Raw genomic sequence first — 13,142 nt, 5'->3', positions numbered from 1 at the left:
TTAGGCCCTTGTTTTAAGGTAACATATATAAACAGGGGCGTATCCAGGATTTTCCACTAGTGGGGACGTCAGGCATGAATGATCGCCGTCCTGGGGGATGGGTCTAAGGGGAGGGGTGGACAATTTTTGCTTTCGAAGAAGGGCTGAAATGCAAAATGGTGCCATATGTGATCCATTTTTCGACCTTAATTAATAAGCAACATTTCCAGTAAAAATGGACACAAAATGCACAATTTAGTATGGCTGGCATGTCACTTAGTGTTTGTAAAACTTGTGACCGACTGGGAAATCTGGTGATTGCCAAGTTTCACCATCAAAGCCTTTCACCGACATCTCACATAAAGGTCGTCATCAATTTTTTTTTTTTTTTGGGCTAAACTTTTTTTTTTTGGGTGACAGCCAATAGGGGGGCTCGCGCCTGTTGCGCCCCCCTGGATACGCCCCTGTATAAAGCTAAAGTTTGAGCTACATCTTGCCATAGTTTTGTGGTACAAACCGTACAGTATTATGCCCGAATATAATAGAGGAAAGAATAATGGTTCTTAAAATTAAACTATGAAGTGGTGTAACTGTAGGTGAAATATAGCAGTCATAATTTTTTTTTTGATTAATCATGTCTTGGATCATTTGACCTTTGGTACACTACTACTAATTAACACAATATAAAGTTATTATATATAACATGCAAAGTCTAATATTGTTGTAATCATGTCCAAAATCTTCTTTAGACTGGGAATTGTGTGCATGAAAATTAATTATTAAAGTTTATAATCAGAGAGTTGAAACCTAATAAATCCAGTGACAAATTGCAATTCATATAGGCAAAGCAAATTTAGCTACAGAATTAACAGTCTGTCAACTAAGTACAGTAAGTACTGTACAACAGCTTTGTAACAGGGAGTGTACAGTAGCTCTAATATACTAATTGTACTATGGTGACATACTGTAGTCTTCAAGGTAAAGCAGTAATTTATTCTATATCTTCAAGGTAAAGGGCTTCCAAAAGGATCAAATAATTTAAATCCATGTGGTTATAAATTGATCAAATTTTGGACTGAAGGGCATACCGTATATTATAGTGAAGCCACTGATTCTAAATTATATTATCCTTTAGATCTCCTCCAGCAGTTAGGCCAGGGTACAATGCTATACAATAAAGTATAAACTGGAGGCTGTGGAATTTCATTATCTGGATTATGTTCAGTAAGATGCTGTACTTAAGTTACATATTACATGTCATACTGTTCAGTCATGCAGTTTTAGGATGAAATTTAAAAAAAAAAAAAAAAAAATACAATAATTTGTTTTACTTGTAGAACCTTCAAACCACTTTTTCTTGTTAAATAAGAGTAGTGAGATGTGTACTTAAATACCAGATATAGATATTGTATACTATACCCATGTATGTTAAAGCACATCACTAGCATATATATGCACATCATTACTTTTTAAGAAAACGTCGCCCAGGTAAGAACCTGGGCACGAAAACCAAACTACCGAACGACTGATCGGCTCTCATTCCCGTTCCCCTTGCATCGGGACTGTGACTTTGTGATCGTCGTTGGGTGTGCATCACCATTCCCCTCGAAAGGGAACAGATACTACACATGATTTTAGCCGAACGGCTGAGAAGCACATCACAAGCATATACTTTTTAAGAAAAAGTCACCCAGGAAAGAACCTGGGCACGAAAACCAAACTACTGAACGACTGATCCACTTCTAGCATATATGCACATCACTTGCATATATATATATACTGTATTTATACAGGCAGTCAGCTGCAGTGACAGATCTTCCCAGGTTGCAAACACTTGGTCATCTTAAATCCTTACTGTATACCAGCCTTACCAGGCACTGTTTGCCACTGAATTGTGTCCTCTGTTTAACCAGAATCGTCAAACTAACCTGAAAACCCCATCAGCATTGAAACTGCTTTTGATGGAGAATGGATTAGGTCAGACAATGGAAGATTGTCTCTATTGAAAGATCCTTCATGTTTGCAGTTTAACAGCTTTAACTTCCCTCACACAATCACAGGTCTGTTTTGTAAAATAATACTGGAATACAATACAGTGTATGGGGGCCCAAATATCATTCCCTAGGTGTGTCTAGATTCTTACTGAACAGTAAGTGTCTAGGTCAGCATGTCCAATTGTGTATTTAAGTGCACCATATTTGTGTTTTGGCATCTATGCTCCAAAAGAAGATATTTTTGGTCAGTTAAGGAATCTTGTGAAAGGTCAAAGATTCCACCAACATGATCTGATGAACTTGAGATCCCATCAGTGGCATCCACAAAGAAAACTTTGTGGACTATTTCAAATCTTATTTAAAGAGCAAACATAATAGGGTCTAGCAACTGCTATCAGTAAGCCATCTACCAGGAATTGTATGGATAGTAATATAGCAGATTGCTGACACAGGTAAAGGGGCACAGTTATGGATATCAAACAGTTCAGGCACTAGCTCTAGAGGTGTGAAATTTTGTGCAGTTTAATATACAGACTTTATCGATTTTCAAAAGAATCAATTAAACATATTTATGAAAATGAGAAAGAAGCCAGTGCGCATGCAGACAAACTAATAAGCAAAGCTAACTAACAAACAAACATACCAATAGTATTATTATTATTATATTAATACTAATTTGTAGGGGTGAATCTGTATCAGTTTGAAAAGCCTAAAGGTAAGTTTTCTGCATGTTCTTTGATGCATGGCTTCTAGTCAAGCTATAAAGACTCCTTTACTAATACATAGATAGATTGCATATCAAGCAACTTGAATAATAGGGCCATTCCACGTCACGTAAGTCACAAATCAGAGAGACATTTGACACTTGTTTTCAATCTCCAGTTCAGTGCAAGTCTAGAGTTAAGTCATATGCCTATCATTCCTGAACTTTGAATACCCACAATAAATTCTGTCACCACTTCCAAACGTTAATGCTTTCCCATTGCGAATTATAGCGCCCTCAACTTGTGTCACGTAAATCACACAGAGAAATGAAGAATTTCAACTTTTTGAAGGAAATCAATAAATCCTGTGAAGTATTGAGAGAAATCTGCTAAATTGCCTATTATATCTGAAAAGGACACATTGAGGAATAACTTCAAGGTAAAATTTAATTGATATGCATTTTATACCGGTATTCGTATGCAAATTAGCGACGTCACGTAAGTCACAAAAAATTGTCACGTAAGTCACACGTGTGAAACTGCTCAGTTTCCTCTCACAGTTTCCAAAGATACAAAGTAACACAGGCTAAGGACATGTTTACAAGTTCATTATATTGAGATTGGGGGAAGGGGAGGGGTCTATTCCACATAAAAATAGAATCTAGAAGTTCACTTGTACACAAAATGTCCTATAGACTAGTTCTGCAAAATATCTTAACTTAAGTGCTACAGTAGCTAAATAGTTTCTTAATTAGGAGTAAACAAGTTTTTCTAGACTGGTTAATACAGAATACTTCTAATGTATTTGCATTTCTACATTTTTGGTTATAATTAATCTAAACCTTTTTGGTAACACTTTAGTCACTTTTGGGAATTTGGATTAAAATAATTAATCCATATAAATCCATGGGGTAAAGGCAGAAGGTGGCAAGATGTGTATTTGGAAAACCGCATTAGATACTGAAGGAGATCCACTAATGTCAGTTACTTATGTTGTACTTCCAGCTCTGTCCTCTCATATTAAGGTAGATGACAGGGTTGTTGTAAAATATGATGATGTACTGTACCCAGGAGAGGTTACAAATATGGTTCCTGCCACCACCACAATGTGGAAATGGCCTCTTACGGTAGATAAAATCTTCTACCAGCCCGAAAACATTATTAAAACAAATTTTACCCCCTGAAGCAGCTTGTGCAATTCAGGGGTAGACTGCAATTCACATTTAAAGAAGTCTCAATATGTGTTTGCTGATGAAATTCGGAAAACAAAGTTCCGAAGCAGATTCAATGTTTCTTAACTTCTACATGCACTCTGACCAGGGGGGTTTAATGGAGAAAACTGTCGCAATCAAACAAAAGAAATTTATTTTCTGCCCGTATGATGCGAACCATTTACTGTAAAATCACTGCAACTGCCCATATCAGTTCATTACACAAATGTAACCTACTTAACTTATACTCTTATCGTCCACTTTTTTTTACCCAATTAACGGAGGAAACTCTTGAAAATACCTGTTTATTCATTGCAATGGAAGGAAATGATACAATTTTGCAAGGTACTGTACATCAGTAAGACCGAAAGAAAGATACTATTCAAGAGAATGAAAGAAAGATACAATTCACGAGAACAAACCTACCACAGGAGAGCCACGAAAGTGAAAGTAGTCCTAGGCATAACCGTTGTAAACAAAACAGAGAGATTTGATTGGCGCATGATCTGCCGGCTGGGTTTGCACATTTTGATTGAATTTTGTAGAATCTATGGACTTGTTAAGAAATCTGTTGTTTATGGACATATATAAACAAATAAAAATAACGAATATTGATATGGAAACTGCATAAAAGGGTGTCATTCTCACTGAGCTTTCAGTGCAGTAAGCTGGAAAAGTTGAAGTTTAAATTTGGCAAAACCGTCATGAGACTTTAAGGTAACAAGAAGTACAGTATTGTTTTAAGTTTGAGCTGTTTGAGACATTTTTTGCAATTCACTTATGTAACCTTTCAATTTTACTTCAATTATAAATATTGTTACTGAATTTTAAAACTGAGTAGGTATCTTTGATAAAGAGGAAGGTGTTATAAACTTTTTATAGTATAAAAGACATCAAAACTGTGTGAAAGTGTTGAGAATTAACTTGTCACGTAAGTTACACTTCCCTTTGTGACTTACGTGACGTCACGTAAGTCACACATTTCCGGAGTCCATAAATTTGTTAAAGTTTGTTAAATTTATCAAAAGTGGTGGTATTACAGATCAACCTATATAACTACCTTTACAATTGTAACTCACTTTGCTCTAGCACACTAAATATCATTTGAGGAAAACATTTGCTCTTATTCTTGTCACGTAAGTCACAGCCTGAGTGTGGCATTTTTAACATAATCTGTGTTAACAGTAACAAAGACAATTTGTTAAATTTTGTTATTAAATAGATTAGCAGACTGCATTTAACTGCCACATGAAAAGAAAGCCTGTACTTTCCTTTCCTTTAAGGATTTTTTTCTACTTTAAATTATTGTTTGATAATTCACAGTGAAGGTGCCTACAGTTTGAGATGGATACTCATTGCTATAACCCAAGATTGAGTAATCAGAAGAAGAAAACTTTAACAGTTTAAGAAAGTCTAACCTTCTTACTTTCAATTAAACACAAAGTTAGACATCTAATAACCCTTTCTAATTTTGCCATGTTGGGACCACTTGGTGTGGAATGGCCCAATATCATTTAAAGGCATTGAAGACTCGCCGCAAACCGCATGCGGCCATCTCAAAAAGTTAACTTTCTGTTGCTTGCAAGTGACGTTTTGTTCGTGTCGCTACAAATTGCAGACAGTAATGAAACGTGATACCTTGTTATCTTTAGCTGGACCTGAGATGTCCATCGCTGTATCGTTTATACACTGTGCTGTGGGTATTGACAGCAGCTGTATGTACTGACTGTACACTAGTGTCTAATTACCGACAGTAGCAAGCTGTGTGTGTATTTTCTGGATCGATGGTGGTGTCTAACACTTCTGTTACACCTCATTCAAAACTAGGTCAGATTACCGGCATTAGACATTTCTTTTTGCGCAAGTCTTCACACCCTTTAAGCAATTTCTATGCTTAGTTCGTATGCTAGTAAATAATTTATACTGTAGCATCATTGAAAATCAGTTGAATGACTGTACTGAATTTGATACTGTATGTATGCAGGTATAAACAGGAATCTGTATTACAATTTGCATGTGAATGATATGCAGGAAGTAACATGCAACCAACCCTGCCTTGATGTTTCCCAATTGTTGATTAACATTAAAAGTAATTATTTATTGTCCTGCCATGGCTTACTGTTTGCAAACAGTTCATCCCTGGGCATTAGTTGTTGTGGCCTTCGTGGATAAGTTGTTCATTGTATTACCAATGCTTTTAGGAGAAGAAATAACATATTTAATTATGAAGTAGTGCCCATGTTCGCTGACCAAATAACTTACACAAACAAACAGCAACTTTTTTTCAGAAAATAATCCAATTATTGCAAGGTATTTATATTAGCTGCTGGTCAACAGAGGTGGATGTATCTGTTTGTCTGTAAATTGGAAGATTTAACATTGGATTTAATCTAGATATGATGAATTGAGCCATTTAATAAATGTCCCAGGCTCAGATGAATTAAGCCTTTTTAATAATAAATGTCCCAGGCTCCTGGAACTGTTCTTATCTCAAATCTTTCCAGAGACCAGTTGTGCATATAATTCTGTACATTCTGTAACCCTATTTTACATACAGTCAACTGGTGATGGTGATTTTGCAGGGGTTTCAGTTGTACAAATGTATGTTATTGTGGTTTTAGCTATTTGAAAATAAATAGAAAAGAGTCCATTGTGGTCAAGACTGATGCAGGCTTTATACATTCCACACCAGTGTGAATGATTTCTGTGACCTGCAGGCCATACTGATAGTTTTAACACTTACCACAACCAAGGATTTGTTATTACAAACAATGAGGGATATTATTGTGACAGTTTGTCTACTGAAACCTTAAGGGTAAATCAACTGTAAACTAAAGAAGTGGAAACCTGGAGTGACTGAACTGCTGAAAGTGTGTATAGACTTTAATAACAGGACATAAAATTGTGTACCTGAGCAAGCAGAAAAATTATATCTTTTTAGGTAGACATAGACAAACTTTGAGCATACAGCCACCTAAGCATCTAGGGTATTGAACAATGGAAGAACATTGGGAAGGACGTTCTGACAAAATGGTGAGAAGAGCATTTATGAATGCAATAAGAGAAAGGTCCAGCAAAAGTATCTTTCTTGAAGCTCTCTCTGTCCATCTTGAGTCCACTTCTCAAATGATAAGAGTGAAGGAGCTACTACACAGCCTTCATGAAGGGTTTCTTTGTTCAAGTTTAGAAGCAGGTCCACTTGCGGCTGTAGGCTTTTTTTTTTTCCTTCAGCAATGGAAACTGAATTTTAAGATTATTGCATCAAGAATGAAAAAGAAAATATAGGAAACATCTAAAAAGTCCACCACGGTGGCCTTTCACAGAGCGTCATGTATGTCGTGCCCACACCTTAGTATCATCTTACTGTCGATACACTGTCTTGTGCTTTTCCCTGTCTTGTCTCCTCCACTTTCTCCCTATGCTGATGTTAATTGTCCGCCAGCGCTTCGCATGTTTATGGTTGAGTTGTCACTCTTCTAACCGTTTTGTCTCTAACCGTCCTTCCAATGTTTTTCCAACGTGGCGAAAGTCTATGTTGATGTGGTGGTATGTTTAAAGTTTCTCTAGATGTAGAAGTCCCACTGAAGTAATGTAATGTTTGACCTGCCATTTTTGAAAAAAGGAACAAAGAAAAAACAATGATATAACATTGATTTAATTAAATAACTAGTTAATTATTACATCAATACCCATCCAATTTGTCAAACCCAATACGTGAATCTGGAATTAGATATTTGGTAATTTAAATGAAATGTTTGTTCGTATGACCATGGAGCTAGCTCCATGGTATGACAAGGACAATGCTGCTTAATGTTTTACCAGCATAAGAAAACATGTATTGCAACCCTTGCAACAATTTTGCATTTGATTTGTGAGAATCATGGCTGCGACCACAACAGCTTGCAAACTGGGTTTGCCTCACAAGTACAGTACTAGATGTTAATATACAAACACTGAATTAAGATCTCTGAAACACATATTTCTTTGTTCCAAATTTAATTAGCGATTCAACTTTGTTACTAGAGATTGCTATTCGTGATGGACAAGAGTTCTACATTGGTACTTATTAATATTTTGTGCGGTAGTTATCATATAGAGCAGTACAGTGTATTGTGTACTATACATGATGTTTGTGGTACAGTGAGAGAGTTAGGTGGTTATATTGTTGTTCAGTCTATAGAGGGTCAATTCATGTATGCTGAAGCAGTCCATAAAAGTGTGTCTTTAGTTAAACATAACCTTACTTTGGGTTGTAAGTTTGCTCAATTAAGAGAAGTATAATATAAAGAAGTAAATTAATATTATCTAGCTAATGAGAGCTACTGTACTGTAGCTGTACATAGTAGACCTATTAGGTTACAATCATTCAGCTGTATGTATGCCTCAAAGTAGTCAGTTACAGTACTATAGTGTTGTGCTATCCACTTGCCCTACAATGTTCCTTAAAGTTTAACTCAGACTCTGTAGTTTACAGACTTTGTATGATTGTAATTTATGCATATAATTACAGGTAGATTTCTAGCTTTACTTACCTTCCTTTAGTGGTGGAGTATTTAGTGCGGCAACATGATAACTAAGTTAGTGCAAATTAAGTACAGCACTTTATGCCAGCTTTTGGCATAGATTTTTGTAAATTGTTGATATATTATGAATCAATAATATTTAAACAAGTTAATGTTATGCAGCACAGTACTACTGGCCTGTTTGAGTTTCAGATAACTGCCAGGTGTACTACAATTGTGAACTGACCTATTTTATGAGTTATTAGGATATTTTAGGAATGCATGCTGAATCTTAATTACATAACTCTATTCATTTAATAGTGTCATTGATAGTGCATTAGATACAGTTCTTACACTGTTACAGTTGCAATAAACAGTACATGTGTACTATACATGTAATATACAACAAAATATGATGGTTGCTGTATTTAATTAAAAGGGCAGATTTGAACATGTATCATGATTACTTAATGTATAGACCAGCAGTTCTTGGAAAGATATTGATCAGGTGGGTTTATCTGACTTGAGGGAAAGCTCTTGGAGGTGTTTTTATGATATCTATATCGCAGCGAACCACCGCATGAATGATTTGTACTGTGGGTATGTGGGTATGTGTGTGTATGCATTCAGTTTGTACTGTGCAGATTAAGATCAATAGTGTACTATAAGGTGAGATGTCCTGTACATGTGTGTTAAAACGTATCAGAAAATGAATCACACATTAAATATGTGTTTGCTATATAGTCACAAACAGTATTAAATGAAAAATTAAATTTTTAAGTTATGTTCTCTATCAAATATACATGTGGACATCAAATAAAGGAAATAGGCTACATGAAGAGTAGCATGTATAAACTAATGTGTTCTCTTTCAAGTCTATACTGATGGCCTTAAAAGCATGAAATCATAAGCAAAAACACGTTTAAAATTTTGTCAGCTTTTATTGTCCATTTAGATTAAGGCAAAACACATATTTAAAATTGTTATTTCTTGTTAATATTTCAGCAAAAATATGTCAGAAAAAGAATTTGGATATGAAATAGTGAAGAAAATAGCATACAAGTAGTTATCAACGTATGTAAAGGAAATTATTTTAAATTTTTTATTTTTTGAAAGATTTTAGTTTTAGCTTCAACGTACTCTTTGTTGGAAAATTTAAAAACTTAAAAAAACAAATTAAAGAATTAGGAAAATACATTATATACTTCATCTAATCTAACAGTGTGCTTCAAAGGCATCCTTATGATTGCATATAGTATTTAAAACTAGGTGAATTTAATATGCATGAAATAACAAAGATTCCAAATTTCTTGGAATCTGTCATTATATATTCACAGTACTATAAATAATACTACCACTGTATATATATGTGACTGTACAGAAGCTCCAGGCAATTCTGTAGAAGTCCTGTAACATGTGTATCACATAACAGGCAGTTGACAGTGCAGGTCTTTTCACCCTGGAAACACAAGTGCCAGGAGTCAGGATTGCAAACTGTAGCTTAATTGATTGGCTGCGTGGAAGAAGAGGCCCACCACAGCTTTGATTAATAGCTTGCAGTAGTACACTGTCAGTAAATTTATAATCTCGATGAAAAGCCAATGAAATAAAAGAAACAAGTTAAATTTATGCTTCTTTGAGTGAGTAAGGCAATGTAGAATGATGGCTGCCAGATAAGGATAAGCTATGACCAATGCCTCTAAGTCTGATTTACCCTGATTGTACATCTCACTGTGAACTAAATACTCTGAGAATGGCAGGAATTGTGGTCAAATTGTGACCAGGTGACATCTGCATGGTAATCAGGTTGACACTCAAGTGTAGATCTTTTGATGATCTGTGCATGCTTGAGTGTGCTGCATAGACTTATAGAAGAAGAACAGTAGAAGGGACAGTGGAAGGTTACTCTTGACGATGGCTGTATTCAACAGCAACACTAACAGTACATAGTTGATGATCTAAGTAGCTAGTAATCTGGCTCACAGTTTAAACTGCTACATATAAATTTTATGCATTTACAGGTCTGCTGTATAGACCCCAACCGTAGCACGCTATCATGGAAAAGTTTCTTGAGAGTACGTAATCGACCTGCCTTGGTCGTAAAATGACCTCTTTTTACTAATTAGTCTGCAAGGCCTGCCACATAAACGGTCTTGGTTTCTAGTAAGGACAGGGTTGTTTATGTATTCGATAATAATCTGAACTTCATCTTCAAGTTTCTGTTACCAAGCGAAATTAGTCGGTCGAGTGACTTGGCGTGCATATTTTTTCTTGTATGAGGGTTTTGTGTGAACGCTGTATGATTGACTACACTGTAGACATGAACATATTTCCACACAGTGTTTACACAAATAGCCTAATGGTGTTAAGAAGCTATGCAAGCTAAAGCCTGTGTCGATTTAAGACTGTGGCAGGTCGATTACGTAATCACAAAACTTTCCTAGCTATAGCGTGCTATATTTGGGGCCAATAAAGCAGATATTTAAGCACATCAGGTGTAATGAATATGACGTATAAAGATGACTATTTACTTGCCCAATGATTATACATTTTTTATGGCAATGTTAGGGATTTATGAGTTTTAAGGACCTTTGCATTTTGTAGCAGAATTTGCCCCTTTTCCATAATGCTGTATTGATATGCGATTCCAGATAAATTTTGTATTTTATATGATAATTAGTAACTTTTGTCTCTTTCATTTAACAGGTTTGTCCTACTTTTAGTTTCCTTCATACAACTCAAACATCTTGATGATATCTGCTATCGTAATTTCAGCCAGTACTTGCTTGTCGACATGATCGTCCTGATACCTCTGACTCTTCTAGAGGGCAGTATTGTAGTACTCAGTATGAGGGGCACCACACTATATGACAGGCCAAGGATACCAATCAAGCACATTCTTTACACAAAATGTGGTAAGTTTGTGGGTTTAGTGTCATCTGTAGAACATAGAGTATGATGAACAGCTATAATGCATAATCCTAGTGTTATTACTATGTACAGTACATGTTGTTTCAATATACAGTATATTGTATTGTATTATATTTTAGATCCTCCTGCAAGCAGGAACTCGCGAAGAAGCCATCATTGGCTTATCAACGCCGCAAGCTGACTGAAGACAGTCTCTTTGATTCACATTTAACGTCCATGATTATGAATTGTCAATTGTCAACAACTCTGTAACTGGACGACATACATTAATCTTGGATTGACTCAAACTCGGGACCTTATGACTGAAAGGCACAGGCGTTAACCACTGAGCTAACACTCCTCATATTCCTAGGCCTACTGCATATTACTACATATGGAAAATATCATTTTGTGGAAGTCATTAATGTTAATTAACTGTTCTAGCATTATCAATAACCAAACCTTGCATCTGCACTTGGGAGGGGGTGGGACAGGGGTAGGAGAGGGGTAGGGATTAGGAGAGGAGGTATATCATGTAAGTACAGTATATAGGTTGAAATGCAATATTGAGACTGGACACACTAAGAGTGAATCAGATGTTAACCAGACTTTGCAACCAGTTACTTTCAGTGCCTGAATATTTTGTAAATACAGTAAGTTTATACAGTTTAATACTTCTTTGTAAAATATGAGAACATACAGTCTTACAAGTTTTGTTTCTGTTCTTTTTGTTGACAAAATGACTTATAAATCACCAGACTTCAGAAATGATTTCATTCCAAAGAGTAATTTGTTTTGTTCCGATAAGAGAATGTTTATCATTCTTCCATGTTTCTCAGCTTCTTTATCAAAACAGTCATCTTATCCAATGTGTGAGCTTAAATTTGCAGCTCAGAGAAAAATAAAAACATCCTCCTCCTCCTGATAGCCCCTTGTTTTGTCTAGTTGTCTGACCTCTCTTTGGTATTTGCTATGTCTTACTAATGGTGTCACTAGATTAGGGGGTGACTGTCACATGACAAATCTTGTCAACAGCTCATATAGACTGGCTAAAAGAACTTAGTGGTTGACAGCTGTCATCCATGATACAGTAAATTTACTTCGTTCCCCACTTACCTGTCTCCCCACAACCTAAGCACCGCATTCTACCATGTCTAGTATGCCCTGGTAATCTTTTAACACTGTACACCCTCACTGACCTCAGTGACCTCCTTCATTTTCTACCACCCAAAGTGTCTCATTGTGTTTTTCGGATTGGGAAAAATTTCCGTCGAAATTCGCCTGGATACCTTGGATTATTACCCTAGAAGTTGACAGCGGTCATCCATGATATGTACAGTAAATTTGTAGCAACTGTTCTGCTGTAGAGAGGTTTCAAGATCTGCCAGATAGAGAGAGGGATGGAGGGATGAATGTATGAGGTTAAGATCAGGCAGCACCATACTGTAGTAGACATGGACAAAGAATGAAATCAGTTATACTGTAAGCCTAGGTATCAAACTTAACAAACATAACTCCTCCATTCATTGAAGGCATTGAAGACTCGCCCCAAACCGTATGCGGCCGTCTGAGAAAGTTAACTTTCTGTTGCTTACAAGTGACGTTTTGTTCGTGTCGCTACAAAATGCAGACAGTAATGAAACGTGATACCTTAATTGTTATCTTTAGCTGGACCTGAGATGTCCATCGCTGTATCATTTGTATACTGTGCTGTGGGTATTGACCGCAGCTGTATATATGTACTGACTGTACACTAGTGTCTAATTACTGATGGTAGCAAGCTGTGTGTGTATTTTCTGGGATTGATGGTGGTGTTTAACACTTCTGTTACACCTCATTCGA

General features: G+C 36.1%; 1 protein-coding gene across 3 annotated transcripts in view; it reads left to right on the top strand.

Moving 5' to 3' along the window:
• The window catches only part of LOC139958944 (diacylglycerol lipase-alpha-like), a 55,214-nt gene that overhangs the window by 4,923 nt on the left and 37,149 nt on the right, over window positions 1-13,142 (top strand). For all 3 annotated transcript variants that reach the window (XM_071956438.1, XM_071956515.1, XM_071956599.1), the window contains exon 2: window positions 11,097-11,305. In XM_071956438.1, the coding sequence (XP_071812539.1) occupies window positions 11,097-11,305 (209 nt within the window). The remainder of the gene's footprint in view (window positions 1-11,096; window positions 11,306-13,142) is intronic.

Source organism: Apostichopus japonicus, chromosome 1 (assembly GCF_037975245.1).
Source record: "Apostichopus japonicus isolate 1M-3 chromosome 1, ASM3797524v1, whole genome shotgun sequence".
Taxonomy (NCBI): domain Eukaryota; kingdom Metazoa; phylum Echinodermata; class Holothuroidea; order Aspidochirotida; family Stichopodidae; genus Apostichopus; species Apostichopus japonicus.
The sequence above is the reverse complement of the archived record's forward strand: the minus strand, read 5'-3'. Positions and strand labels throughout refer to the sequence as shown.